This window comes from Fundulus heteroclitus, chromosome 8 (genome assembly GCF_011125445.2).
Source record: "Fundulus heteroclitus isolate FHET01 chromosome 8, MU-UCD_Fhet_4.1, whole genome shotgun sequence".
NCBI classification, from domain to species: domain Eukaryota; kingdom Metazoa; phylum Chordata; class Actinopteri; order Cyprinodontiformes; family Fundulidae; genus Fundulus; species Fundulus heteroclitus.
This window is the reverse complement of record NC_046368.1, coordinates 28,845,732-28,872,353: the sequence shown is the minus strand read 5'-3', so window position 1 is coordinate 28,872,353 and position 26,622 is coordinate 28,845,732. Positions and strand designations below refer to the sequence as shown.

Below are 26,622 nucleotides of genomic sequence, written 5' to 3'. Positions count from 1 at the left end.
GTCTTCTATTTACCTTAACTGGGAAGTCGGGATGTCTCACAACTTCCAGTTAGGCAGTTCTGCTTCTTTTGCTAATAGTTTTAGCTCGGTTGCTGCTCTCTCTTGCGATGAAGTAAAATAGCAACATTTTTAAATCAAGCGCCTGGATTTTTTAGGATATAAGCTTTTAGAACGAGGCTTAACATGACAATTTTCACAGTAGTGTGCTGAAAAAAACTTGGGCTTCTAACTGCCCTAACCTTCGCTGCAATGCATAGCAAACCACAACACAGGGACTTGTGGTTACACAACTGCTCATTGAGAGAAATTTTACCTAGTTGACATAATAATTGTAGCAGTTATAAAGTCACGTTTCTTTCAAATAAACACACCTTGCACAGTATTGCAGTGCCGTGGCTGCAGGGGTGCCGCCAGGAATACTGGGCCCAATAGCAAAAAATTTAAATCACCTAAAAAGCTTATAAATAATGTGTCCTTTTTTGAGGGCCCTTGGAATTGTCCTATTTCCCCCCCCCCCTATTTTATGCAGCTGCGTGGCTGTGCAGCATTTTTCACTTTTAGCCCGGTGTCACACAATCTGAATTAATTCGACTGGGTCAGATTCGGAAAAGTCCAAAAAATTGTCCCACATGGGCTTCTCTGAAAGAAGGCAGAGCTGCAGTCACCATTAAGGAGAGCTGCGCCGGCTATTAATCAAAATATGCAGCAGCGTCCCACCTCATGAGCAACTGTGTGCCAGGAAGCTTGTAAAATAAATGAAATAAATGTGTTTTTTTCCTGATAAACTACAGTTGGAGAGTTACGCTGGTGCCTATCTCCAGCGGCTAATGGGTGAGAGGCGGGGATGTGGGGTACATCCTAGGCAGGTTGCCATATCACAGGGCTACAGTTTAAAAACTTTATTAAACTGCTCGGCACTGTTCCAGCTCTTCCTCTGCTGCTCTGGCAATGCTATCTGCACCAGGATGCCCACAAGCTGTGAAAGAGCAGGTCTGCAGAAGGTCTAACTGAGCTGTGAATGGATCACTCACAGCATTTATTACGGGCTTTATTTTTTTTGTGTGAGGTATACAATGCGTGTGCGTTTGAAGTCAGGGAAGTGCACATGTCTCACGGTCATTGTGTGACAGTTGAGAGCCCTGCCTTTGGATAAGCCAGACACGTTCCCTTAGAGCTTTTTAACAACGTATTAGTTTCTCCCAATGCCCTTTTCTCTAATTTTTGATAGACAACTGCAGATTGACTGCTCACCGCTAGTGCTAAGACAAAATGGAAGTGCTGCTGTTGAAAAAGTCGGCTGAATAAGGTGAATAGCCAGACGTGACAAATATAAGAGATGCTTTGTGCTGTGGTTATCTCTGTGCTAAGTGAATGCGGCTGAAGGGAGCTGGTGTCGATGCTGTCTCTCTCCCAAACCACTCCGGCTGAGAAAAGCTGTATATTAGCCAGGCTCTGAGGTCTGGGCACAGGCCAAACGCTAATGGTGCCGGGTGAAGGGGTGCAACGTATTTATCTCTTGGGCTTGAAATCTCTGTGCTCAATTAACAGCAGCATCTTCCTCTGATGGCCTCCTGTTTCCATCTCCACATTACATTACCAGCAACATTCAATTCTTTCTTCTTTGCTATTTCTATTCATTACTGTGATTTTCGGGTTGATTTGCTGATCCTGGTGGTATTCTTGATAGTTTTTAATGTTTCGGTCAGGTTTGCAAAATGGCATGTAACAACTCGTTTTCTACATTTAAATGAAGCAGCAACGTTATGAAAATAAATGAGCCTATTGATTTTGCCTCTCATAATGTGATTTTAACTCCCTGCACTAATTGTTTTGAATTAATTACCTCCTTTGTACTGTACATGTTCTGCTCTGCATCCTGCTCACCTCTCTCCTTTGCGTCTTTTGATCTTGCTTTTGTTTGCTTCCACTCACATTAATTTTTTATGATCTTATTCATTGTTGTTCAGTGGCTCAGCAAAGCAGTTTGTCCTATGCTGGTCCATGAAAATGACTAAGTGTTGTGCTATTACACACATGTTTTAAGTTATTTAATGTTTAATAAATAACTCTCGGGTCTGTTAGGTGAATATCAGCCCAAACAGCTGATATCAGGACAATAGTTGAAAGGGTGATTCGAGTACTGGCGTTTTTTTTAACAGCAAACTCTGCACACGTATAGAATAAATGAGCAACAACTTCTCTTCAAGTACAAGAATTTCTTAACAGAAATAAATGAACATCCAGAGAACCTCACTACAGGATGTTATTTATCTGAATTAACATTATATTTCAATCAACAAATACCTTCTAGTTGGCTAGTGAAACATAACTAAAACTACTAAGCAAAATTAAGATTAAAGAAAATAAGGAACTATGGACACACAAAAGGACAAATAAAAATGATTTTATAAAAAATTCAGTGAATCTTGGGTACACTGCAGATCCAAGTTAGAGAACAACACAAGTATACTCATTTTATGTCTTAGCCTGGCATATAGATTTGTCTTGCTAAAGAATATGAACCTATCAAAGGAAGAAATTCTGAAGAATCAGGTTGAGCCTTGGGATACCAGGAGAATATGGAATTGCAATACTATTGCCAAATATAAGAACGACCATGTAATTTATAATTGACATTTATCAGGTTTTTCCTTTCTTTTCTTAGAAAAAGCAATGTCTCTACCATTTGTTTTTAGCTTTAGCATTTCAGTCACTAAGAATACATATTACATATAGTCCTACATATCATTAAAAGTCTATAAAACAGGCCAAACACAATCGATCTGCAGAACTTGAGTGCATGGTGCTGGAAATATAATGTCCTACTAAATATTGCAGTCATTCGCAAACATCAATATTGTTAGCAATAAAATAAATGCACAAAAACTGACAGCGATGATATCTATTCATACACAAATTTAAATACTTGAATATTCTGACCTAAACTGTTGAAAAATACCTTCAAGTGACATTGTACAGAACTAAATAATTTTTTTTATTGTTCCGACTGCTGTTGCGATGGTCCAAAATTTAAGTTATTATCAAGAAATAGGTTTTGAAACATTGAATACAATGTAAATGTGGTGACATCTGTTGTGCATGCAGTATTTGGAGTTTATATTGCATGTGAGAGCTGTTTTTTTCATGTCCAAAAACAAAAATCACCAATTGATTTATCTGGTGATTATATTGTGTATGCTACAAGTCTTTTGGGATGTCTCTACCACCTTTCCAAATCTCTAGGCAATTTTTTTCCCTATTAACATTTGCAAATTAGCTCAGTCTCAGTTAGATTGGATGGAAATTATCAGTGAACATGAACTTTTCGGTTTAATTATTTCACTTTGACTGGGCCTTTCAAAGAAGATCCATATAAAGAAGTCTGAAGTTTGTGGCTATAGCAGAACCAAATATGGAAAAGATGATGAGGTTTGAATACTGCCATTGCATTAGCTGGGGTGTAGGTGTATGCAAATCAATTAAACCTCTATGGACCATGATACAAAGACAAATCCGTGGCCGTAAACAGAGCAATTTTAATAAACCCTTCTAATTTAAAGTAAAAAAATAAATAAAAACTATTAAAAAACGAAGGGACATTTGATCAAATATTAATAGGGATGCAATTAGTTATTTGGGCCTGTAACTATAATTTTGACTCCATGAGGAGACATAAAAAAATTAAGTCAAACATTTCAACTATTTTCTAATTCTAAAAATCATTAAAGTTGTTTATTGTGCAATCCTTCCATCCTGGTAAAAATAAACAACTACAGGTGAATGACTGATGCCCATGATGACTTTCTGTGAATGTCCTACGGGAACTGCATCTATTCTAGTCAATCTCTTTTAAGACGTAGGAATTTGGAGCATTAGAAAAGCAAACTAAATGATTCTTGTACTAAAACCAAATGAATCATCGCTACAACAATATAAATATAACCAGAGTATAGCAAGGCTACAATACAACATTAAATAACTCCACTACTTTATAATTGTAATTGGATTTTTGTTAAATTTTCTCTCTATTTGTCTCTTCACAAAATTAAAGAACCAGAGTGTCATTGCTATAAAGTGACCCTAACCCTAACCCAAAGTCAGGATTTGTTTCTTTCTATATATATATATATATATATATATATATATATATATATATATATATATATATATATATATATATATATATATATATATATATATATATGTATATATATCTATATGTATATCTATATATATCTATATATATCTATCTATCTATATATCTATATATCTATATCTATATATATATATATATATATATATATATATATATGTTACTGCTATGCTATTAGCAGAATAATGCTAGCAACGATATTAGACAATTAGCCTATGCCAGTGCAGACCATTTGACTTCTTGAATCCAAATTTCATTTAAATGTTATCCTTGGCAACACACCTGTAGCCTATCTTCCTTAATTGGTCTAACCTAGACTGATCTGAGAAACTCTGCTTACTAGTCTAAACTTTAACAGCTTGTGCAGTCATACACTGCTGTGTCTCAGTTCTTGCAGTTTATAACTGGACCGGCTTGATAAGAAAACACAAGTATTGGTGTGATGTTTAGTATTAACTTTTATAAAATGTGAATAGTTCATATAGTTCATATTCAGGCAGACTGGCCCTCATTTATCAGACACACATACTGTGGACAAATGGCTGTGTGGTTATCTTCTCACTTGATTTGAGAGGCATCAGTTTGGATGTGAGTGATATACGCTGAAATCTTAAACCAGATCTCAGCTCATATCTTAGATCAGTGTGTACTTTTCCATCAGAGGACATCAAGCTGTGTCGGATAATAATTGGTCTAAACTTGAGCAAAATGTTAATCAGAGGAAGATTTGAAGTGCTCGGTTTATTATGGCTTTTTTTGAGATGAAAGATTTTATCTATATCAATTTATGTTGAAGATTAGAAAGGCTCATAACGTAAATGTTCCATAGCGTGCCTAAAGTTATGTCCTTGCAGCGACCCAGATATTATTGGAGACTTAAGCAGAAAGCAATAAAGTTGTACACTTCCCTTACCTTTTTGCAGGATGGAGGATAATAAAAAATGAATATGAGAAATATTTTTGGACGACAGTAGCTGGGTTCAGGATTTCTAGGTAGGTAGGATGTTGTAATATATTTACACATTGTTACAGTATGTAGCTTCACACTTCATGCATACTTATGGACTCACACAAGCATACGCCAATTTGCACACATCCGCATGCGAACGTCAAAAAGTAAACTTAGCAAACTATTACATTTTTGTATCTTATCACATTCGTGAGTGATTTCAGGATGCAGCTGCTTTTTACAGACTGGCTTATTCTGTGGCAATGAGATTAATTGTCTGAAATACCTTTTTTTTTGTCAATATTTATCTTGAAATTCATCAGCAGATGTTTTTTTAAGTCCTCAGTACCACACTGCCTTTGAGTAGCAGGCTCCTTTTAAAGTGAGGTAAAATCATGTTACAAGAATGCAGGCATGACACATTTTCATAACCTTTTTTAGATTTAGTAGAAATGTTTGATTTACGCAATGCTCTACTTACCTTTTGATGTCATTGTGACGAGTGAATGTGTGTGGAGGGGCATGCCAGTCTGTTAGCCAAAAACTACTCCCCTGCAATTAATACAGTTTATTTATTAATGGATTTTCGTTCCACATCATAATAGGGAGATTAGTATAAAAAGAGCATTTGATATCTTTGTGTTATTAAATATGCCCCCCCCCCCCACACACACACAAATGATATTTTGATGTAGAGTGATGGAGATACTGTAAATGTTCTGTGCTGCTTATGATAGAGCTAACTTCAGCTTTTACTTATAGATCCCTTTCCTGTTCTCTTCAATGTGGTGTTCCACAGGGCTCTGTTTTGGGGCCATTGTTGTTTTTGACTTATCTGCTCCCACCTGGCCTCATATTGTCATCTTTTAAGGATATTTCCTATCATTGTTATGCAGATGATATACAGTTCTATATTTCCTTTCTTCCAAATTAAGTGTCAAAACTACACAATTTACTAAAATGCCTGAATTTTATTAAAAGCTGGATGTCTGAAAGTTTTCTTTAGATAAACTAAGAAAAAAACTGAAGTACTCAACTTTGCACCAGAAAAAATATCTGTAGAGATAAAACAGATCCTTGGGTCTCTTGGCACCTTGGCTAAGTCTTCTGTTTGGGATAACCGATGATTCAGGATTTATGCTTGAAAGTCCTGTCAAATCTCTGGTTTGTTGCTGTTTCTACCATCGGCAAAACATTGCCAAACTTAGCTCTATTGTCTTTCCTCCTGAGATAAGGTTTTTCATGTTACCCCTCTTCTTATGCAACTTCATTGACTCCCAGTTTTATAGTGCATTTCAAAATCTTAGTTTTGACTTGGAGAACTCTGGGTGGACAGACACCAGTGTACATTGCTGAACTATTTACATCCCTAAACCCCCATTAGGGCTCTGAGATCCAGTGACCAAGACCTGCTGATTGTCCACCATATTAAATTGAAAACCAAGGGTGTCAGGATCCCCAGGGGTGTGATAACTTATGGAAACTCATTGGGGATCCTGCAGTCTGTGTTTGCTACTTTTTTGTATTGTCCATCCCTAGGTCCTCTTTTGTGTTTAGTTTTTAGTGCAGGGTTTAGGTAATTAGACTCTGATATCTGTTAGATCTGGTTTCTGTTAGTTTGGGTTCTTATTATTCTAGTAGTTCTGTTACATCCTCATTTTATGTCTATCTCCCTATAAATTCAGTTTAGCCTTATGTTTAAGACATTCTTATGGTTAGGACTCAGCTCAGTCCATTTCTGGTAGCAGTTCTCTATCTGTTAGGGTTAGGGTCTGTTTCTTATTAGTTTAGTTATCCCCATGTCTGACCATTCTCTATTTCCCTGTTAGGTTCTGTTATCCGCTGCACCTGCCAGTTCAGTTCCCCCCTCCTTTCCTCCAGCTCATTGCATCACTCATTCATCTGTGCCTTATCATCCACCTAATTGTTCCCTTCAGCTTTTCCCCTTTAAGTTCACGCCCCTCTGACAGATACTTTGTCAGGTCCTCCGTCTATCCTCGTCACACTACCCTGCTCTGGTCTTATCTCTGTCAGGATCCTGCTTCCTGTTATTCCGTAACCTGCATTTCTTATTAAATTATCATCATCTTCAACATGTGACTCCCCAGCTCTTGTCTGTTTACCGTTCCACCAACAACAAACCTGACAAAGGGAGACAGAGTTTTTTTTTTTCTGTTGCTCCAAGACTCTGGAACTCCCTTCCTCAGATCAGTAGACTCAGTGGTTGCTTTAAAAAGCAAGCTAAAAATGCATCTTTTTAATTCTGCTTTTGTTTAATCTTGTCTTGTGTGTTTTTATCTTCTGTTTTAAAGCACTTTGTGATTTTTATCTGGAGACATGCTGTATAAGTAACATTTTAAATCAAAATTAAGGTTTGCTTTAAAACCCCTTTTTGTTCATCCGTGTCAAATCATCTGGCTTTGAGGTCACTGCAACCTTTAATAGGTGCTATCTAAAGGTTGGTCATTTCCAGCTGTTGGATGTTTAAAAAACGCCAGCATAGACACGGCTTCATGAATCATAGCCGGTGGGCTATGTGCATCACTGTGCCTAAATCTACAGAACATTTTGATGAATGTGACCCATAGTGTGGTGGGCCTGAATAAAAGACTCTTATATAATGAATCGATTCACCTGCCACCATCATTTTCTGGTGCGGGTTCTTGCCATATACTGTACAATTACTGCCGGGGGAGGATTTCCCCATCCATTTTGTATTGCAACAGTTTTGAGACTGCTGTCACTTTGGTTAACACACTATAGTAAGATTTCATATTATTGTGATTTTTGGTGAAGAATACATTGCTTTTCAGAATTTTAAGAATGTTGCTAGGAATTACTCTTACAGTGTAACGGCACATACAAAAATCGCAATTGAGTGTGTGCCATTTTCAGAATTTTTCACAAGGTGAAACAAACTAAAATCTTGTTTTTGTTAACTTTATTAAACAGCTAGCAAATGAAAAGAAGAGGAAAATTTATTTCTTTCTAAAAAAAAAACAGCACATTTCACACTAAGCATTTTCTGAAGTAAAATTTATGGAGTGAAAACTTGCAAATGTTCAAGAGTACATTTGGAAGATGAATTCTACCTGATTGTCGTGTTCGGATCAGCTTTAGCATCAGGGCTGAGGGTAGCAGAAGCAGACTTGGGCCACTCATGGAGAAACGTAGCCTGTACCTGTATGAATTGACATCATTTGTTGGCCAGTATTCTAGTGAGAGAGAGCTTTGTAACATGGCTTATTCCACCAGGATCCGGTGTTTTCTGCAACGGAGCACGGTCGCCTGCCTGCTGCTGTAAAGACTTTGAATGCTGCAGACAGCTGAGTATGCAGTTTAGCTTTAAGTGCTCTGCGCTTTAGTTTTGCATATGAACATTCTGAACGTGCACAGATGTAAAACAACACATACCAAACCAAATGGCATGCTAATTGTAGTGCTAGGATGGTCTGTAGGCAGCGACTGACAAAGGCTGGAGAAAAAAGTAGAGAAGGAATGGAGGTGTGTGTGTGTGTGTGGGGGGGGGGGGGGTAGTTCTGCACCAGCACATTCTGCACATTCTTAGATTCGGCAGCATCTCACATTGGATAATGACAGTCTCCTCCTGACAAACTGATCTCCTGCTGAGGCTCAATGCCATTCTGCATCACTCCCATTCATGTTTGAAATATTTTTAGATGCAAAGTTAGCCCTGGAGTTTGGATGAGTCATCAACATTTGCAGACAGTTTCCTGGAATCTGAAACTCTTGCAAAGAATTTGTCTCCATGGGCTCGACACTGAATATAAACTCAAGACAGACCACAGCATATAAAAATGCCTAAACCTATCTTGAGTTCATCTGAGCTGTATCTGATCATTAAATCTCAAGGATTCAGGCCGTTTGGTCTTGAAACTTTTGAGTGAATAAATGCAAAGTTACATTTAGGCATTTAGGCTAAGTAAACCTTTTGCATTAAATAATAAGCAAAGAAAAGGCAGATCTTCTCTTTAGCCATTGTAGTTTTCCATCACTAATGTCACTCTAGATATTTTCTTTGAGGTAGTTTCGAATCAGGCCCAAAAAGGTTTAAGGTTTGAGTGTTAGTGTCTCACATTTGATTTGTATTCGTGCTTCAGGTGTGAGAAAACATGGCGTTGCTGCAAACCCACCAAGGCATGGATGTCCCCCTGAACTGACCCATGGTAACTCTGGGAGGAGCTGCAGAAATCCACAGGTGGGAGAATCTGTTGTCTGGACAGCTAATAGCCACCCTCTCCACACATCGGGGCTTTTATGGACGAGTGGCACAAAGAAAAACATTGTTGAAGCAGAAACACGCTGAGTCTAGTTTGACGTTGCCAGAAACTCTGTAGGGGACACAACAAACGTGGAAGAAGCTGATGAGTTTATTGGGATCATAGAAAAACGATGTGGCGTCTACACACCATCCAGCTCAGTCCGAATGACAATCTGGAAGAAAACTGAACGCTCTGCAAAACAGACATTAGGGAGATTGTATTGTAACCGGAGGCCCGTGTGAGCAGCGAGAGCAGCAGATTAGCTCCCCCCTCCCTCTGGGGACACGACGCACGCATCGCCGTAAAATACCAAAACAGAGCGGAGCAGCGCAATCGGAGAAACGTCACGACTAGCTGGCGCTCCAGCAGCTCGCAGAACCCTCGGTTGTCACTCTGCTCCCTGCCCCAGCCTCCCCACGCCACCTTCCTCACCCCCACCTCACCGAGCTAAAAATAGCCCCTTCTCTCTCATCACCAAGCCATGGCGTCAGGTCCACATTCCTCATTTGCTGCCCACGTCTTTTTTTTTTTTGTATGTTGTGACGTTTTGACAGGGTCAGATGATCACATGTAGCTGTGGGTGAACATCCATGGCACGCTTCCAGACACAAATCACAATAAATGTCCTGATATATAGCCATCTTTAAATCCTGACTCTTTGCAAGCTACGATTTTTTTTTTCTCTTTTGAAACCAGATTGGGGAAGGAAATAGTTTCAAAACGTGACTTCTGCTTCTTTTTTTTTTTTTTTTTTTTGCCAGCCCTTTGAAACAGCGCTAATGGTTTTCTCTTGCTCTGATGCGAACAACTGCACGCATAACTTGCTGAAATAGAAACAAGCGCGAGGAGTTAGAAGTCTGCTGCTTCACAGGCTGAAGGATGGAAGTCGTTGCAGGAGGTAAACTGCAGGTCAGTGGGATCATCTGCTACCCGTAGCTTTAAATATTTTCCTCGAGCCGACCGGCGGCTCAGAAGACGGAGCCGTTTTTCTATTAACAGCTAAAGTAACAGCAGTGAGACAACCTTCGATCTGCAGGAACACTCTCCCCGAGGTGATATTGGACTACGCTGTGGCTGCAGCTGCTCCACTCAAAGCTATTTTTACATCCTAATTATTTAGTTTAGGGCAGCTGTTTCAAACAGCGGGGCTGGTCACAGGATATAGCCGTGACTTTGACTCTAATTGGGATCAAGGTTCGGTAAGTTAAACAGTATTTGAGAGAGGATTTTTTCCGAATCTCAAATGTAAAACATGTTGCACTTTTTCCTAAACACAGTGCAATGTCAAAATAATTTAAAGGAGGAAGTACAGCCATGCATTTATTTGAAAATAATATGTTGTGCCACCGTCTGTTAATTGGCTTCTCACAGCATCTCAGTTCGACTCACGTCCTGACTTTGACTAGGCCCCTCCATACCCTTAATTTACTTGAGTCATGTAAATGTAGGCTTGCTAATGTGCTTTGGGCGATTATCCTGCTGCCCAACTAAAACGCGCTCGGGTTATGCACAAACTAATGGCTGGACATTCCCCTTTGGGATTTCCTGCTAGAGAGCAGAGTTCATGTTTCCATCGCTAACAGTAAGTCATCTAGGTCCTAGAAAGCAAAGCATCTGTAGAATTCAAAATATTGCCGCTCTCCTTGACTTTAATGTGTTTTTCTAGAATGCTGTGTTGGTTTTATACCAGATGTAAGACTTACACACCCCAAAAGGTTCTACTTTTGTCTAATCAGTTCAAAGAATATTTCCCCTAAAGTCTGTGGGATCTTAGAATTTTTATTTCATTTAATTTTTTTGTGGTAAATGTGGAGCAAACCTTTTTTGGTCTTTCTTGTTGTCAAATCCCAAACTCTGACCTTAAGTGAGGCCCACAGTACTTTAGATGTTCTTGGGTTTTTGTGACCTTTCGGATGAATTGTCGATTTGCTCTTGCAGGAGTCTTGGTAGTCCTGGAAGGCTTCTTCCCTGTTCCATGTTTTCTCCATTGGGGAGAAAACCATTGGGTCTGTAACCAGGGGCGGCTCTAGACAGGGGCCCACAGGGGCCAGTGCCCCTGTAGAAATGGTCCTGGCCCCTGTTATGGCCCCTATACTAAAGACATAAATTAAATAAACTTCTTACGATTATATGCATTGGTGAAGAAACCACACCTGATTTGTCACTTTGACCAATTTTATTTTTTTTACCTTTACAATTTCACCCTAACAAGGGTTTAAAAATCAAGGTGTTTTACTTTTAGCTTCAGCTGCATTGAGCTGGGATCACAGTTTTCATCTGCTAGATCAGGGATCTGAAACTTGCAGTACCAGAGCCACAAGTGTCTCACTTCATATTATTCCGCTATTAAATATTGCCCTGTTTTATGATTTCATTCTGTTCTGTGCCCCTGTGAAAAAAACACTGGCCCCACCTTGGCCCCCCTGGTAAATTTGGTCTAGAACCGCCACTGTCTGTAACCCTTTACAGACTGGATGCCAGTGACTTTTCTTTGCTGTTTGTAAATGTCTTTAGATTGGGGCATGATGCTTTGTTTTCTTATATCTTTTAGCCTACTTCATGTTGTCAGAGAGGTTCTATTTAAGGGACGTCTTAATTCTGCAGGTGATAGTTAATAATTCACATAGGGCCATGTTGGTTTGGAAATCTTTTTTTTTTGCCCTAATTAACTAAATCATTATTGAAAACAGCTCATTGTCTCAACTCTGGTTATCTTTGTCTGACTTTACAATTCTTTTAGTTATCTAAAACCTTTAAGTGTGACAAAAATATCAAAAGCAACAAATCTGTGTGTGTGTGTGTGTGTGTGTGTGGGTGGGATGGGTGCATTTTTAAAAAAAAGTGCTGTCAAATTGGCAGCAATATGTTTCAAACAGCACATTTAAAGTACATCTTTTTCACTTTCGTCTTTGTCTGTCTGAATGAAAGAGAGCAGCTGCTGCAGTTTGTAAAGTGGAGCGCTTTTGCAATTGTTTCCCAACAAAAGTGTTCAGCTGCTCGGCAGTGCAGGACTAGTTTTGTTTTGCCCCCCCCCCCCCCCCCACCCCCCCCCCCCCCCCACCCCCCTCCCCCCCCCCGACCCCTACACCCAACACACCCACTCCTATATTTGTTGCATGAATGACAAGTCATCCAGAAAAGCCTTTTTATGGACGCCTGGTAGCATGATGTTCCAAAACATGAATATGTGGTTCGACATTACCTCTGCACCCATGAATGCGATAGTTAAGTGCACTAAAATTTTACCTAGTTTTTACAAAAATTAGGTTTGCTGAAATAAGACTCTAAGTAAGAGTGTGTTACCTTGGCAGCTAGGTTGAATGTTAGCCATTCATCATGTAGAAGTTTTGATTTCTAACGTTGGTCTAATTTAACCAAACTGGGCCTGACAGATTCAGTTACACCCCCAGAAGGAAGGGTCTGGCTTTGACGAACGATACAGCTCAAACTCAAACTTTTTCAGAAACAAAAATAGGGAAAGTGTGCCATGCATTTGTATTCAACCCCTCTGAGTCAATGCTTTTTGGATTGGCTTTGAACATCTAGAGACAAAGATGCGTTTTTGAGGTCTTGCTGCGGATTCTCAGTTGGATTTAGGTCTGGACTTTAAAACTGCAGTAGGGAGTTTTGAGAAAACAAAGGACTTAGCCTGAAAAGGTAAACATGCGCACCTTGCAGGTCCCTCCCGCTGGCTCTCTGCTGCGCTGCTTCAATGTTTACCTGTCATTGGTTTCTGAGCAGGTGCCACTCCAGAAACGGGCATTTTTCCTCGTTTTAAGCTTGATTGACTTATGATTGATTGACACCGCTAACAACCAATCAGGGCCAGACATTCCTCCTGGCTCTGATTGGTTGTTTCTGACTGGGAGCGCTGTATGTTTGCAAATGGCAGTAGGACCGCTGGGAGGAGCTTGATTTTTATTTCACAGAATATCTGTCTCATATTTTACTGTCAGGGCATAGTGACAGGTTTAACAAATGTGTCAAAAATACATTTACACAAAAGTTACCTGCTGCAGCTTTAACGGGGCCATTCTAACGCATGCTTATGGTGCAATCTAAACCATACTATCGTAGCTCTGACTGTATGTTTAGGGTGGTTGTCCTTTTGGAAGGCGACTCGCCACACCAGTTCATGTCTTTTTCAGCCTCTAAAAGGTTTTCTTGCAGGATTGTCCTGTTTTAGCTCCATCCATCTATAATAACTCTGACCCACCTAAGAAAAGTCTCACTAGCATTATACGGCCAGCCCTACACTTCGCCATGGGAATGGTGTTTCCAGGGCTTTCCTATAAATGTCCCGTATTTTTCTTCATTTTCACATCAACTCCAGCTTGCATCCCTCTGCCCACCGAATTAAAGCCTACAGCATGATGCTTCCATCTCCATTTCTGACACAGGCGATGACGTATTTAGGGTAATCTGCAGTGTAGGTTTCCTGTCACGCGACATTCTGCAGCTCCTCCGTTGTTTCCATGGGACTCATGGCTGAGAGCGTGATGCCTGTTGATGAAAGGGTTTGTAAATCATGCAGCTGGTTGATGAAGTTGGTGCTTGTAACATGATAGAATGTGAAAAAAGTTCAAGGTGGATGAATACGTTTGCATGGATGGCCTTTTTTTTAAATACACACTATGGTTACTGATCCAATTCTGTTTAGATTTCCTATCTTATCCTACCTTAAATTCAAACTGTGTCCTTATCTGATTTTGCTGATTTACAGCCACATTTGTTTTTTTTTTGTTGTTGTTTTTTTAAATAAGATTTCTCAAAGTTGTGCAGCAAGTTCACAGGAAAATGCACTTTCCGGCGGCGAGTCTGAGATTACACCGCACCCGGTAAGCTGTCATGCTGTGTAATAATCAATTGATTTAATATATAAATACAGCCTTCCAGAGTGAGGAGGGAATGGAACACGCGCTGCAGCGAAGCATCAATAAATGCCGTTAGTTACATCACAGGCGCAGAGGACACCCAGCGGGGGCCAGGACTCAGCGGGCCGACGTGAGTGATGAGCAGCAGCCGGGGTCTGGTGAGGAAAGGTGCGTCGGACGCGCTCGCAGATTAACAGCAGAGGCCGTTGCTGTGGGGCTGCGTGCAGGACTGTGGCGTTCAGAGAGCGCAGGCTGATTCTGTTAGCGCTGATCTGCTGATGCTCAGATAAAACGAGCGTGCGCCGGGGTGGAGAACCCATCAACAAGTCATTTCAAGCTGAGGGAGCCTGGCCCCAGCGGCTCGCAGATAAACCGGGAGGCTGAGGGGGATCAAGTTGCTGCTGCTGCTCGACAAACCTCGCCGTTAGTGCTGTGTGTGTGTGTGTGTGTGTGTGTGTGTGTGTGTGTGTGGCTGCAGTCCAGATGTGTGTTTATGTACCTCACTGAGACGTGCTGCGGCAACATGTCCTCGGGTTTCTTCTTATTAAAACAGGGTTAAAGACAAAAGCGACAGCTGCACAATCCCCAATAGAACTGGTTTGGCTGCAGGTGGGATATTTTTAACCAAAAGCCCACCGAGGCGTGTGGGCTGCTTGTAATTAACGACACTTTTATAAGGCGCAGACATGTGAGTCATGGAGCTTATCCTCCGCCCGCAGCCCCTCGCTCAGCACACATCAGCAGGCTTCATGTAAGGACTGAATGGAGAACAGAGCGTCAGAAACAGGACAGAGTATCACCATGATTACAGATAACTCCTGCTGTTTTATCTTTATACAAGAGAGACATGTGATGCAATTTCCCCTCCATCCAGCCTATCTCCAGTGGTCACATTGTGCAATTTCCCTGTTTTTTATTCAAGTCCTAAAAGCAAACTGTTTACTTGGACCGGTAATATGATAGGAAATCTATACTAGGTGATAGATCACAGAGTGATATAATCTTTAGATGTCTCCTTAAATTAGGGCATTAGACTTAACATTATGACTTAAATTAGTAGCATCGGATACAATTTAAATCTTCAGTTATTTTGTTTTTCTGTTGTTTTTTGTTTTGCTTTTTCACATAAATCTGCCTGTCATTAACATGACGTTCTTTTTTTAAAATCATGATTTTTTTGTTTTGTCTTTATATATATATATATATATATATATATATATATATATATATATATATATATATATATATATATATATATATATATATATCTCGTCAGCACAGTTAAAAGGGAGTTACTGAATGGTGCTAAACATCAAAAGCTGACATGCCCTGATCCGCAGAGGTCTGCCTTCAATGTTTCTGGCCTTCTGGTACCTCCACACCCTGACAGTGGTTGAACTCTGAGCTCTGCAGCGTTTAGCATATTTTCTCTGTTACAGAGTGAAAGTGTTTGAATGTGTAAAGACTAACATGTTGTTCAATAAGGGAACGCCTGACTTCATGTGTGAGCTCAGCAGCCTCATTCAAATTCTGCGGCTGAGTCCTGCCGCAGGAAAGCCGGGATGGTCACGACGCTCTGCAAACGTGCATACTCATCAAAGCCGCCCATGTGACTTGGTTACATGTTGCTTTTAAGCAGCACGACTCTGCTGTCAAACCTAAAAATGATCACGTATGATCGCATAAGGAGTCCAGCGTACGTCCGGTGGCGCGTGTGCGAGCATCTCACCAGGCCCGGTACCCAGTCGGCACGCATTTTAATTAGTTTAAAAAGATTTTTATGACCGTTCTTTATTACTGCTTTTACTTTCGCTCGTGAAAGATGAGACAAGAGCAATAACCGCATTTACGTTTTTTCAATAAAAGGCACAATTTATCTCTTTAATTTAAAATATATATTTTTTTAAACTGCAAACTGTTACTGTTGACTTTTTAAAGTATTACAAGGATGGGTCTAATGCTGATTAATACTTAATATGGACATTAATCAGAGCAGCCCAGGGAGTTTCATTACTCTTAAACAGATTTTCAGTCGTTAAAAACATTTTCCCATTTCTCTTTACTCTGTAATGTTTTATGAAGAGTCAGCACATTAAAATTCTTTTCTCGTTTCCTTTTGTAGTAACTTTGTTAAAAATGCATTACGCGGAAACACACGAAGCAGACATCTTTCTCCACAGACGTTCATTACTGAGTACGACCCGAGTTAATCTAACCTAAGCATGTTTTTGGGCTGTGGAAGGACGCTGGAGTACCCTGAGAGAAACCCACATATAGGGAGAGCATGCACAAAAATGGCTGTCCTTTAAACTGGGGACGTTCTCCAAGGCTGCAGTGATAACTAATGCTCCAACATGCGCGTTTTTAGCTTTAACCTTTCAGTTCTAACAAACGATCATACTAACTTCATTTAGTTGGAGCCTTTCAGTCTCACTTATATTTAACAAGGCTACAAAAAAAAGCTGAGCACTTCCACTTTCCAGTCATAAAAATTCTCAAATCTCATCATTAATTTAATTTGATTGTGTATTACTTTTAAAAATTTAGGGATTGTACCCATTTCTCTTTAATTATGTTTTCACAAGTCGAATCTTAAGAAATGCGCTAATATCAGGAACAATCGAACGTCTTTATTGTCATTATGTAACTATGATGAATGTTTGGTGAGACGCCGGCTCAGAATCCACACATAACACACAGACACAAATCAGAGACATGCCTGGAAAAACAAAGAATGAGCTTTAATAGAGAAGACCCTCGAAAATGCAAAAACACACCAGAAAAAAAACAACCCTCACTTAAATTAAGCTGTACAGCAGAAAAAATACTTTATTAAAAAGGGGAAAATATTGTTAAATTTTTAACAGATAACAAGGCTTGTTAATATAAAAAATAAAATGTTGAATTTGAATATACCATACAACACCTACTGAAAAGCTAAGAAGTGTGCAAAAAGTCAGATAACAGTCAATTTACAGAGTGATGTAAACAGACAATTACATGTCTGTACCTGAGAAGCTGAAGAGTGCAAATAAAAATGACCCCGATCACACTGAAACAGCTGTAGAGACATTCAGAAGAATGAGAGTGTATAACATAGCCATGCAGTACACTATAGGTAACTTATACAGGATTCCTTTAAACCGCCGGTTGTCAGAGAAGAAACAAAACGTCCTCCCGGCGGGCAGGATTTGATGCGAGGTCAGTCTGGAACATCCCAAGGCAGACGGCTCCTCCCCAGACCGCAAAACGTTGGCCACAAACGGATGTTTAGGGTGTGAAATGAGCAACACCCGAGCAGTTTTTATTTCTGTATCCTCATGTAGATCCACGTCCTTTAGCTTCAGTCTAAGGTGCCCTAAGGCAGCTTAACACAACTTCTGCTGCACACCGGCATCAAAGTTATTCCATGCTCTCTAAACTGAGAGAGCAGACTTTTACAACTTCTTCCCCCCCTGGCAACTCGCGGGCAGCGTGGTGCTTCATGCCCAGTACGTGTGTCCCGTTTTAAGCGCATTTGCTTTAGACTAAGTTATGACGGATTTCCCGAGAAACGAACTGGCTCATCCTTCCTGACAATACTTCTTAGCTTCCGTTTCTGAAAACACCAACTCCCCTTGTAGAGTTTTAAAAACCTTATGGGAGAACCACATCACCAGACGGCTTCTTTCTTACTGAAGGCTCAGGGTTTGGCTCGACTCTCCCTCCAACCCGCTGCACTCGACATGACGCGCACCATATCCCAAAGAGGAGGCAACAACCATGCGTGTTTTAAGCAGTGGACGGGGTGAAACAAAATCACTGTGATTGGTTGTATAAAGGCGGGTGGTGGGGAGGCTTTAGACCCACCGCTGTGGAGATAAAGAGTTACCGCATCTCTGCCTCGGCTCGGTCAGTCTTGCTCGCTATTGCAGACGGTAAACATCTAATCGTTATCCAGAGTTTGGGGCTTATGAGGCTCAGAGCCTGCGTCAGAGTAGGCTCATAACAAACTGGGTCAGAATCATGCCGTGCACAACCCAGCTGACTCTGGCCTCCTGGACAGCACTCACAGATATTTCCCCCCATGCAGCTACTTACCCGACATCAGACCTCCGCGGTGCTTTTACTCCTTTTTAACTGGTTACGATCTAATCATTTATTAAATAATATACTTCATTATGCACTTTTTAAAAGAAACAGCCAAACATGGTTTATGTGGTTCAGTAACATGAAAGCAGGATCTTTCTTCATTAAGCGTGGAGCCCTGATCCACAGCGACGCTCAGGAAGCCCGGTTTGGACTCTCGGCCTCGCTGAGAACAAATTCCGTCGTATCGGCGGATTCTGGCCCGGCGTTACGCAACCGTCCCCGCTGAAAAGGTAATCAATCTGGTGGGCCGCGCCGGCAGACTCGCTGCATCACAACAACCATCATCAATCGGGGCCCAGCCTCATGTGTCTCCATGGTAACCAAGCTTCCTCGGTGATGAGGAGGTGGGAACAGCGAAAGGGAGGAGAGCAGAAGAGAGAGAGAGAGAGAGAGAGAGACGGATGAGGGTAGAAGAGGGGTGGAGGAGAGATAGAATCTATAGCTTCTCCTGTTTCCCGGCGAGGATCTAGGAAGCTCCTTCCTGAGCAGAGGGGCTGCCTTCTTACCGACCGCTGAGCCGGGAGGGCCGGGATGTGGCGGGGGGCTGCATGAGCTGCGAGTCTCTCCGGGATTGGGATCTGCAACGGAGCCCTAAGCCTGCTGTGGATCTGTCCTGTAGCTGTGAGGTAAACATTTCTTTCCCCGATCAGAGGGTTCATTCCCGCCTTCCTCCTCGGCTGCACAGACATGAAAGTGAAAAACCGCGCTGCCGCCTGTTGGACCCAGCGCGCTCTGAACCGGTGGCCGGCAGGCGGCGGCGGCGGCGGCGGCTCGGTCCTGCTGAGATGTGGCAGGCGTGAACGGAGGCAAGAGACTGGTGTTTGCCAGGGTTGAAACGTCTAGCTGCTGCGTTTGTGTGCCAAGGCGATCCTGGCTTCTCGGTAACAGCTGTTGTTGATGGCACTGGCAGAGTCGTCAGACACCAGCCATCTGAACTGAAACAAACTGTGGACTCTTCTGTGATTCTGGGAGGAAAGAAAGTTTGCCTAAGGCCGGCTCTGTGTTAAAACGGGTTCTTGATTCTTTTAATTAGCTGGAAGAATCATGGAATTTAAATCTATATTTCTTCACTCGGCTGTGGCTAGATTTCCACCTGTGCATCTGCAGAATGGGATTTATTTCGTACTGGAGCAAATATGGTCAGCTAAGGTTGTGTTTTAATGCATGTGTGAAGCGACGAGCTTCCTGGCGATGCTCCGTCATTTATGATGGGTATGATGTGCTGCAAGCTCTGTTGGGTCTTGGTGCCAAGCGCTGTGATAATAATTCATCAGATCTGTTTATCACTGCACAGAACAGAGAGAGGTCTTAGGCTGAATGTAACATTTTGAGGTCCAGAGATCAGTAGTGGAAGCTCGGTTTAGTGCAAACGGGTCACACAGGATCTGGGTGTCTGTAGTAAAGCCAAGCCAATAAAAAAAAGAATAAAATGTCCCGTCTCTCCTGTCTGTTTGTGTACTTGTTGCATATGTGGTCTGAGTCACTCTGCCTGCTGCCTTGTGTGTTGTGATTAACAAATGCAGAGACAAATCCAGTCAGGGGATCTTGTTAGAGCAGCACGGCTCCTCCGTATGCTGAACAAGTCGACCAGATGCATCCTGGCGCATCAAACTGTGAGATCATGCTTCCTACTCAGAAATTCTCTCCTGCTGGTCCCGCTGCGCTCTTTCAGGAAAATGGATCCTATAGAATCTGTCTGTGCGTAGACTGGCTGCGCTTTCATGCTCTTAAAGTGCCTTGAATATGTTTTTTCATACCACTGAAACCTTTTAACGTTTCCCTTTTGCCGCCACCACAAACTTTGTTGTATTCCGCTGGGATTTTATGGGAGTGACCTGCAGATGATAGTAGTGCATAACAGAAAAAAAAGGACGACAAAAGATCTGTGGATTTAATTTTTTTTAACAGATAAAAATAATGAAGATAGTGGTGAAATATAGCCCCCTTACTTTGGCACCTATAAATAAAACCCAGCGCAACCAAATGCCTAGAAACATCCTCTGTCAAATCCAGTCGACCCTTGTGTACTGTTGCCACAGAATACATCCAGCTGCACTCTGGGAAGGAGGCGGATCTGCTTGTTGAGTTAGGTTAGAAAACAGTGTCCCAGTCTTTGTTCGATCCATCTGCAAAGAGTACACCATAGCAGAACTTCAGTCCCACCAAGACATGACGGTCCACCCTATGTGGCGGGCTGGGCAATGAGAGCGTTTATCGGAGAAGCAGCATGAGAGAGGCCTGCAGAAACTGGAGGAGCAGCAGAAATTCACACCTCCAGTGCAAGAATCTGTCGACAGGAGATCTATTAATCCTGCACCACCCAACTTTGCTTTTTATGAAGAGCGACAGGAAGATACAGTGGGATACAGTGCCTATTCACCCCATCTTTTTACTTATTTTGTTATATTGAAATCAGTTTTTTTTTAATCTTATTTTATATAATGAATCTGCAACAAATAGACTGAGTTGGTGAAACAAAAAAAAAGAAATATAACATTAAAAAATAAACTGAAAATCGGTATGTGACACCCCCTTTGCTAAAAGTCCCTAAAAAGTTCTGGTGTAACTATTAACCGTCAAAAGTCCCATAATTAGTGAAATGAATTCCACCTGCGTTGAATCTAAAAGTCACCTGATCTGTCAGTAAGAGCCTCAGAGGCTGCAGCTCCACTAAGCAAGAAGCATCGCATCCATGAAGGCCAAGGAGCTCTCCAAACAAGTCAGGGTGGGCTTAGAAAAAGAAAATCTGAATCTTTGATGAACCCCCAGAGCACCATCAGATCCATCGTCTTCAGACGGAAAGGACCTGGTACCACAACAAACCTGCCATGAGAGGGCCGCCCAGCAGAACCCACAGACAGAGGAGGGCATTTAACAGAGAGGCAGCACAGAGACCAGAGGTAGAGCTGACAGAGCTGCAGAGCGTTTTAGTGTTAGAAACAAGACGTCAGGGTTTAAGTTTACCAAAAGGCACGTGGGCAACTCTTCAATTTATAGAGAAGGTGCTCTGTCAGATGAAACTAAAACTGAACTTTTCATCAGCCAATTAAAGCACTCTGTCTGGCATGAACCCAACCCATCCCATCATCCCTAGAACTAGCCTCGTGAGACCATCCTGATCTCGCGAGCTTTCAAGGTTTCACTCGCAGATCAGTCTGGCTACTCTCCGTTAAAGAAAATTTGAGCCGTTCACCAAACGAACGTCCAATCAGCGTTGGCTTTGAGGCGGGTTGAGGTGTGACGCAACGGGAAGCGCGACAGTTCAGTCTAAACAACATGGCGGCTTCAGCCGATGAAACTAGCGTTAGCGTGGCTATCGAGCAAGTTTTATCTGAATTACAGAGTATTTCTTTGCTGAGCTAACAAGCCTTTACCTGCAGCAGCAAGAGTAGCTTGGCTTGTGGTTGTGTTTTCGTCGTCGCTCGTAACAGAGTGACGACGAATCTGATTGGTTCATTTGGCCCGTCTATCACCAACATAGGCCAATCAGCTAACCAGTATTTTAGCCCCTTCCCAAAATTACTTCAACGGAAGGTTTCCAGATGGATATGCGGAGCAAATCTATCTGGCGGAGTCAGGTTACCCTAGAACAGCATCCCCACAGTGAAACATGGTGGTGGCAGCGTCATGCTGTGGGGATGTTCTTCGGCAGAAGGGACTGGGCAGCTGGTCCAAGTCAAGAGACAGATGGATGGTGCTAAATGCAGGGATATTCTGGAGCAGAACCGGTGTCAGTCAGTCTGTGATATGAGACTGGGATGGACTTCTGGAATGGCTTAGACAAAGTCTAAAGGGCTTACCTTGTTCTTACCTACAGGGCTCTAAATGGCTCCTGACTATTAGTGTCAGCTTTTAACTAAACACGCTGCTCCTTGCAGCCTTCAGTCCCAAACCCAAAATCTTCTAGATGCTCCACTAGACTGAAAGCTAAGGGGAACAGGGCCTTTCAGTCTGTGGCTCCTAAACTGTGGGACTGTTCACCACTGCAGTTTCGATTTGCTGACTGGAGAGATTTTTAAAAGCACACCGCAAACCGTTTTGTTCCACCAGGCTTTTATGTCTTGATTTTATTGTGCGTTTTATGTATATCTTAAATGTTATTTTCCTGTACAGAGCTTTTTGACTTTGTGCAGTAGTTGCAGTAAACGTGGGTCTACAAAGCATAGACAATGTTTTTATGCTTTACAATAAACACAATTCAAAGTCATATGCAGGTTCTGTAGGTGAATTGGTGCAGACTTTCAAACAGTCCATTTAAATTCATGATTGTGAGGCAACAAAACATCTCGTTGGAACTTTTGGAGAAAAAAAATGCTTCAGTTTCCCCTTGATGGAGCTGATTGCAGGTTTATTTGTGTTGAAGTATTACGGAGAACTCAATTTGTTGAAATGCTACTAAGTCTCCACCTAGTAGCAGCTTTATGAAAGCAACATTGTTTTATTATTTTTGTATTGACTTTGTATTTACACTTCCTCTACAACAGAGCTTCTCAGAAAGCTTTTTGCACACATCAGGATTTTTTAAAGAAAGCCTTGAGATGAACAAATGGTCTAAATGTTTGCTGTGTTTCGTGGTGCGTTGCTGATGCCAGCGCTTTTTATTTTGAAGTCAAGCTTTAAATTATCAAATTATGGATGCTTTTCAGTTTTATGTTCAAAAGAAGTTTTGTCTGGTTATCTGTCAGTCCTGTCAAAGTAGCTTATATAGATTATCCTAATTAGCTAATTTTAAAATCCGCATAGCTTTAAGAATATTATTGAACATTGTTTGATTAATTGAATAAACTCACTTTCGGTCATTTTATCTAGGCCAGAGTTTGCTTACATTTGTATTGACTGTCTCTGATTGGCTGACCAGGCTGTCATGACGACTCCTTACCCAGCTAGTGAGAGCTGAACAGAGCGCTTTTGTCGTTCAGCCAGGAGAAAGAACCAGACGAGCTCCAGTCGGTCAGAACCAGGCCTGATCGCCGTAACAGATTCCATCGTGATAAGGGTTTATGTTTGCGCCACTTGCTTTAGCTTTCTCAAATCTTTTGCGTAAAATTCCAGCACGATTTTCTCGGTTCCCTCCACACCTCAGATGTGTTTAGCATCCCTCGGTGACTTTCTTTAAGCATCACCAGGTTCCAAGGCCTCCAATTGAACTGACCCAGAATCAACGGCCTTTCCATCCCTGGGTGACCTTTGGAGTGGAAGCGCGGCCAACGCGCTGAAAAGCTCCCGTTGGCTGAGCTGAGCGGCGGTGCTGTGTGAGAGCTGGATGATCCCAGGTCCAAGTCAGTTCTGTAAGCGAGCCAACAGACTGGTTTTAGACCACGTAGTAAACACTCTGCTTTCTTGCTCTATAGTGGCATCTCCTAAAACGCAGTTCAGACAGTTTAGAATTTCTCCTCCTCATTTTTTCTACTTCTTTCACTTCCCTGGTTAACATTTGGGTTAACATCAAAGAAAAGAACTAAGCTGCAAGTCTCTAACTCTTAAGTCTTTAAACTCTTTGGTGACCAGTAAACCTATGATTAAAAACTCAACCTTTTATCAGCTTAGGCAATATTTTCAATGTTCAAAAAATGTTTCATCTTTTTCTGTGTAGAATCATAGTAGAAATAGTTTTATTCTCTTCTTCCCATTGATGTTTTTTTCTTTGTCATCGGATTTGTAGATATTAGGGAATAAACTGTGTGATTGATAAATATAATCCTTAATTCAAATAATTGCCAGTTTGTTGTGGTGTTCCTTGTATTCCTTTGATGAAACATCATAATAATAATATACAAACAGAAAGGCAGTCACATTTTTCACACCTAAAGGTTATTGCACAGTTATTGTCCAGTTTCATGACCTTAATGCTCCTCCCCATCCTTCGTCATCCTGTATCTTCAGTCCTGCCTCCTTTTCCTGATCAATACAAAAAAACAGTTTGTTAGGACATAGGACGAAGAAGGCTATAAGTCTTCTGGTCCTCATATATACAGTAGATCTAAATCCAAGCTGTAGAGATCGACCGATAGAGGTTTTTTTGAAGGCCGATGCTGATACCGATTATTTTTACAGGTGTCTAACAGATCCCCTTAATGCGTTGCAGAATCGTTTGGGATGATTCTTGAGGCCGATATCACTTTTTCTTCCTCCGTTTCCATGATAAAAATGACACAAGGGTAACAAATGTTACACAAGTCTGGATTTAAACAAAAAAGAAACAAGTAGTGATTGGTAATTGTTTTCATGTGCTTACATGATTCTCCATGGAGACGTGAACACACGCAGCGATGGCAGCTCGCCTGCTGGAGATTACACGTGGGTTTTTAGACGGTGAGGAAGGAGTCCTGCGCTGACTGTAAGCGGCTCGACCAGCTTCTCAAAAACCAACGTCGATGTGCTAATTTCAGTGGCTGTGTCATTGACTCGCGTCTAAACACGGTCTACATGTAGCCTCAAGACAGTTTGAAAAGGGGGGCTGAAGATTTTAACTGCAACCCTGAGGAAAAATACAATTTTTTCACTGTATCGAGGCTTTAAGACAAATTACTTAAACCAGAACAATTTAATTGCTTTTATTTGGAAAAAGCAATTACGAATTTATTTAAAGGAGACAATAATTAGATGGCTGTCAGCCAGACGTCAGAATCGGCCCATCCATTTTAGATCAAAAAACTGCTTGTACTTTTATTAGCTTTTCATGAGTGCAATAAAAAAAAAATCACATTTTAAGGAAGCCAGCACTGGCCGGATATTATGATAGTTTATTTCTATGACAGGTACTTATTAGTATTTCCGTTAGGGTTGTTACAACACTAAAATGTTGACACCAAGGAAAATATTTGATATTTGGTACCATTTTCAATACCATGGGGATAACAAAAGGACAAATAATTAAAGGCATAACAATATTTCATTAATGTGAAACACTAACCTTTTTCAATCTCAACATGGAACATGCTTTCTTAACAGAATCACAGATGCTAATTAAATAAGTGTGCAAATAAATGCTAAATAAATAACCCAAATATAACACATACCTAGTAGCATGCTGGCCACAGCTAATCACACAACATTATGGCGGACCATCAGTCGCACCAACGACAGTGATACGTTTAATCATTAAATCAATGTAATGTATTAAATGAAATAATGAGCAGGTACTTTAATTTACTAACCTATTTTCTAACATGTAGGGCTTCATCTTGAAGGCCAGGGTGTCTGTCCATCACTTAAAAGCCCTGTTTGCTCACAGGCTTATCAAGATCTTTGGGTTTCGTTTCCTCGTTTGCCTCATATGATAAAATATTTAGTATCGGTACCATGCCAAATTAGGAAATCTTAAATATCCATCCATCCATCCATTTTCCAAACCGCTTAATCCCTCATGGGGTCGCGGGGGTTGCTGGTGCCTATCTCCAGCGTTCACTGGGCGAGAGGCGGGGTACACCCTGGACAGGTCGCCAGTCTGTCGCAGAAATCTTAAATATGTCAGATATAATTTTTATTATTTTTTTTAAACATTTGAGATATATATTTCTGTGACCTTTTGCGGGATTTTTAAGAACATACGGTATTTTCCCCACTACAGAGTGCACCTGAATATAAGCCACACCACCAACGTTTAAAAAAATAAAGAAATGGAAATGTACATATATAAGCCGCACCGGGCTAAAAGCCGCTGATGTCGACTGAACTGATTATGTAGTTTAACTGAACACAACTGAACTGATTAGTTTCAGAATTGGTGCCTGTTGCATAAAAGTGAAAGTGCTGATCAAACAAACTTTGTTGTACTTCCAGGAATCACAGCAGGAATTGAATTGGGTCTGTTGATGACTGCTTTCACTGAATCGGTGATGTGGGCCCTCATACTGTCCAAAACAAGTGGTGAAAAAAATCCTCCTGGGCGCTTTCCGTAGCACTCCGTTAACCAGTCCTTCATTAGACTTTCTAGCATCCATCCTTTCTCGTTGACTTTAACCACTATGTCCTTCAGGAGTTGGTCTTTCGGCATAGTTTTGCTCTTAAAAACGACCATCGGGGGAAGCTTCCTTCCAGAGGCGGTGCAGCCCAGAACACAGGTGTAATGTGTTCTCTCGTGTCCGGTGGTTTTCACCTTAATGGATGATGCACCTGTCTTGTTTACGGTGCTGGTCAGAGGCAGATCAAATGTCAGTGGCACTTCATCCATATCTATAATGTCTGGTCCTATGGCGTTCTCCGCAATATTTGTTTCATCAAATTGTCAAA

At 41.3% G+C, this 26,622-nt stretch overlaps 1 protein-coding gene across 5 annotated transcripts in view; it reads left to right on the top strand.

Moving 5' to 3' along the window:
• LOC105931089 (membrane-associated phosphatidylinositol transfer protein 2) overlaps positions 1–26,622 on the top strand; it is a 98,783-nt gene that overhangs the window by 12,603 nt on the left and 59,558 nt on the right. For 3 of the 5 annotated variants that reach the window (XM_012869607.3, XM_021320088.2, XM_036140521.1), the window contains exon 1: positions 18,930–19,016. The exons of 1 other annotated variant lie outside the window; for it this stretch is intronic. Coding sequence is in view for 1 of the 4 variants with exons in the window: in XM_036140520.1 (XP_035996413.1) it covers positions 18,939–19,016 (78 nt within the window). In the remaining 3 variants the exon portion in view is untranslated. Of the gene's footprint in view, positions 1–18,782; positions 19,017–26,622 lie in introns of those variants that run through there. One more of the 5 variants, XM_036140520.1, reaches the window with a different exon arrangement.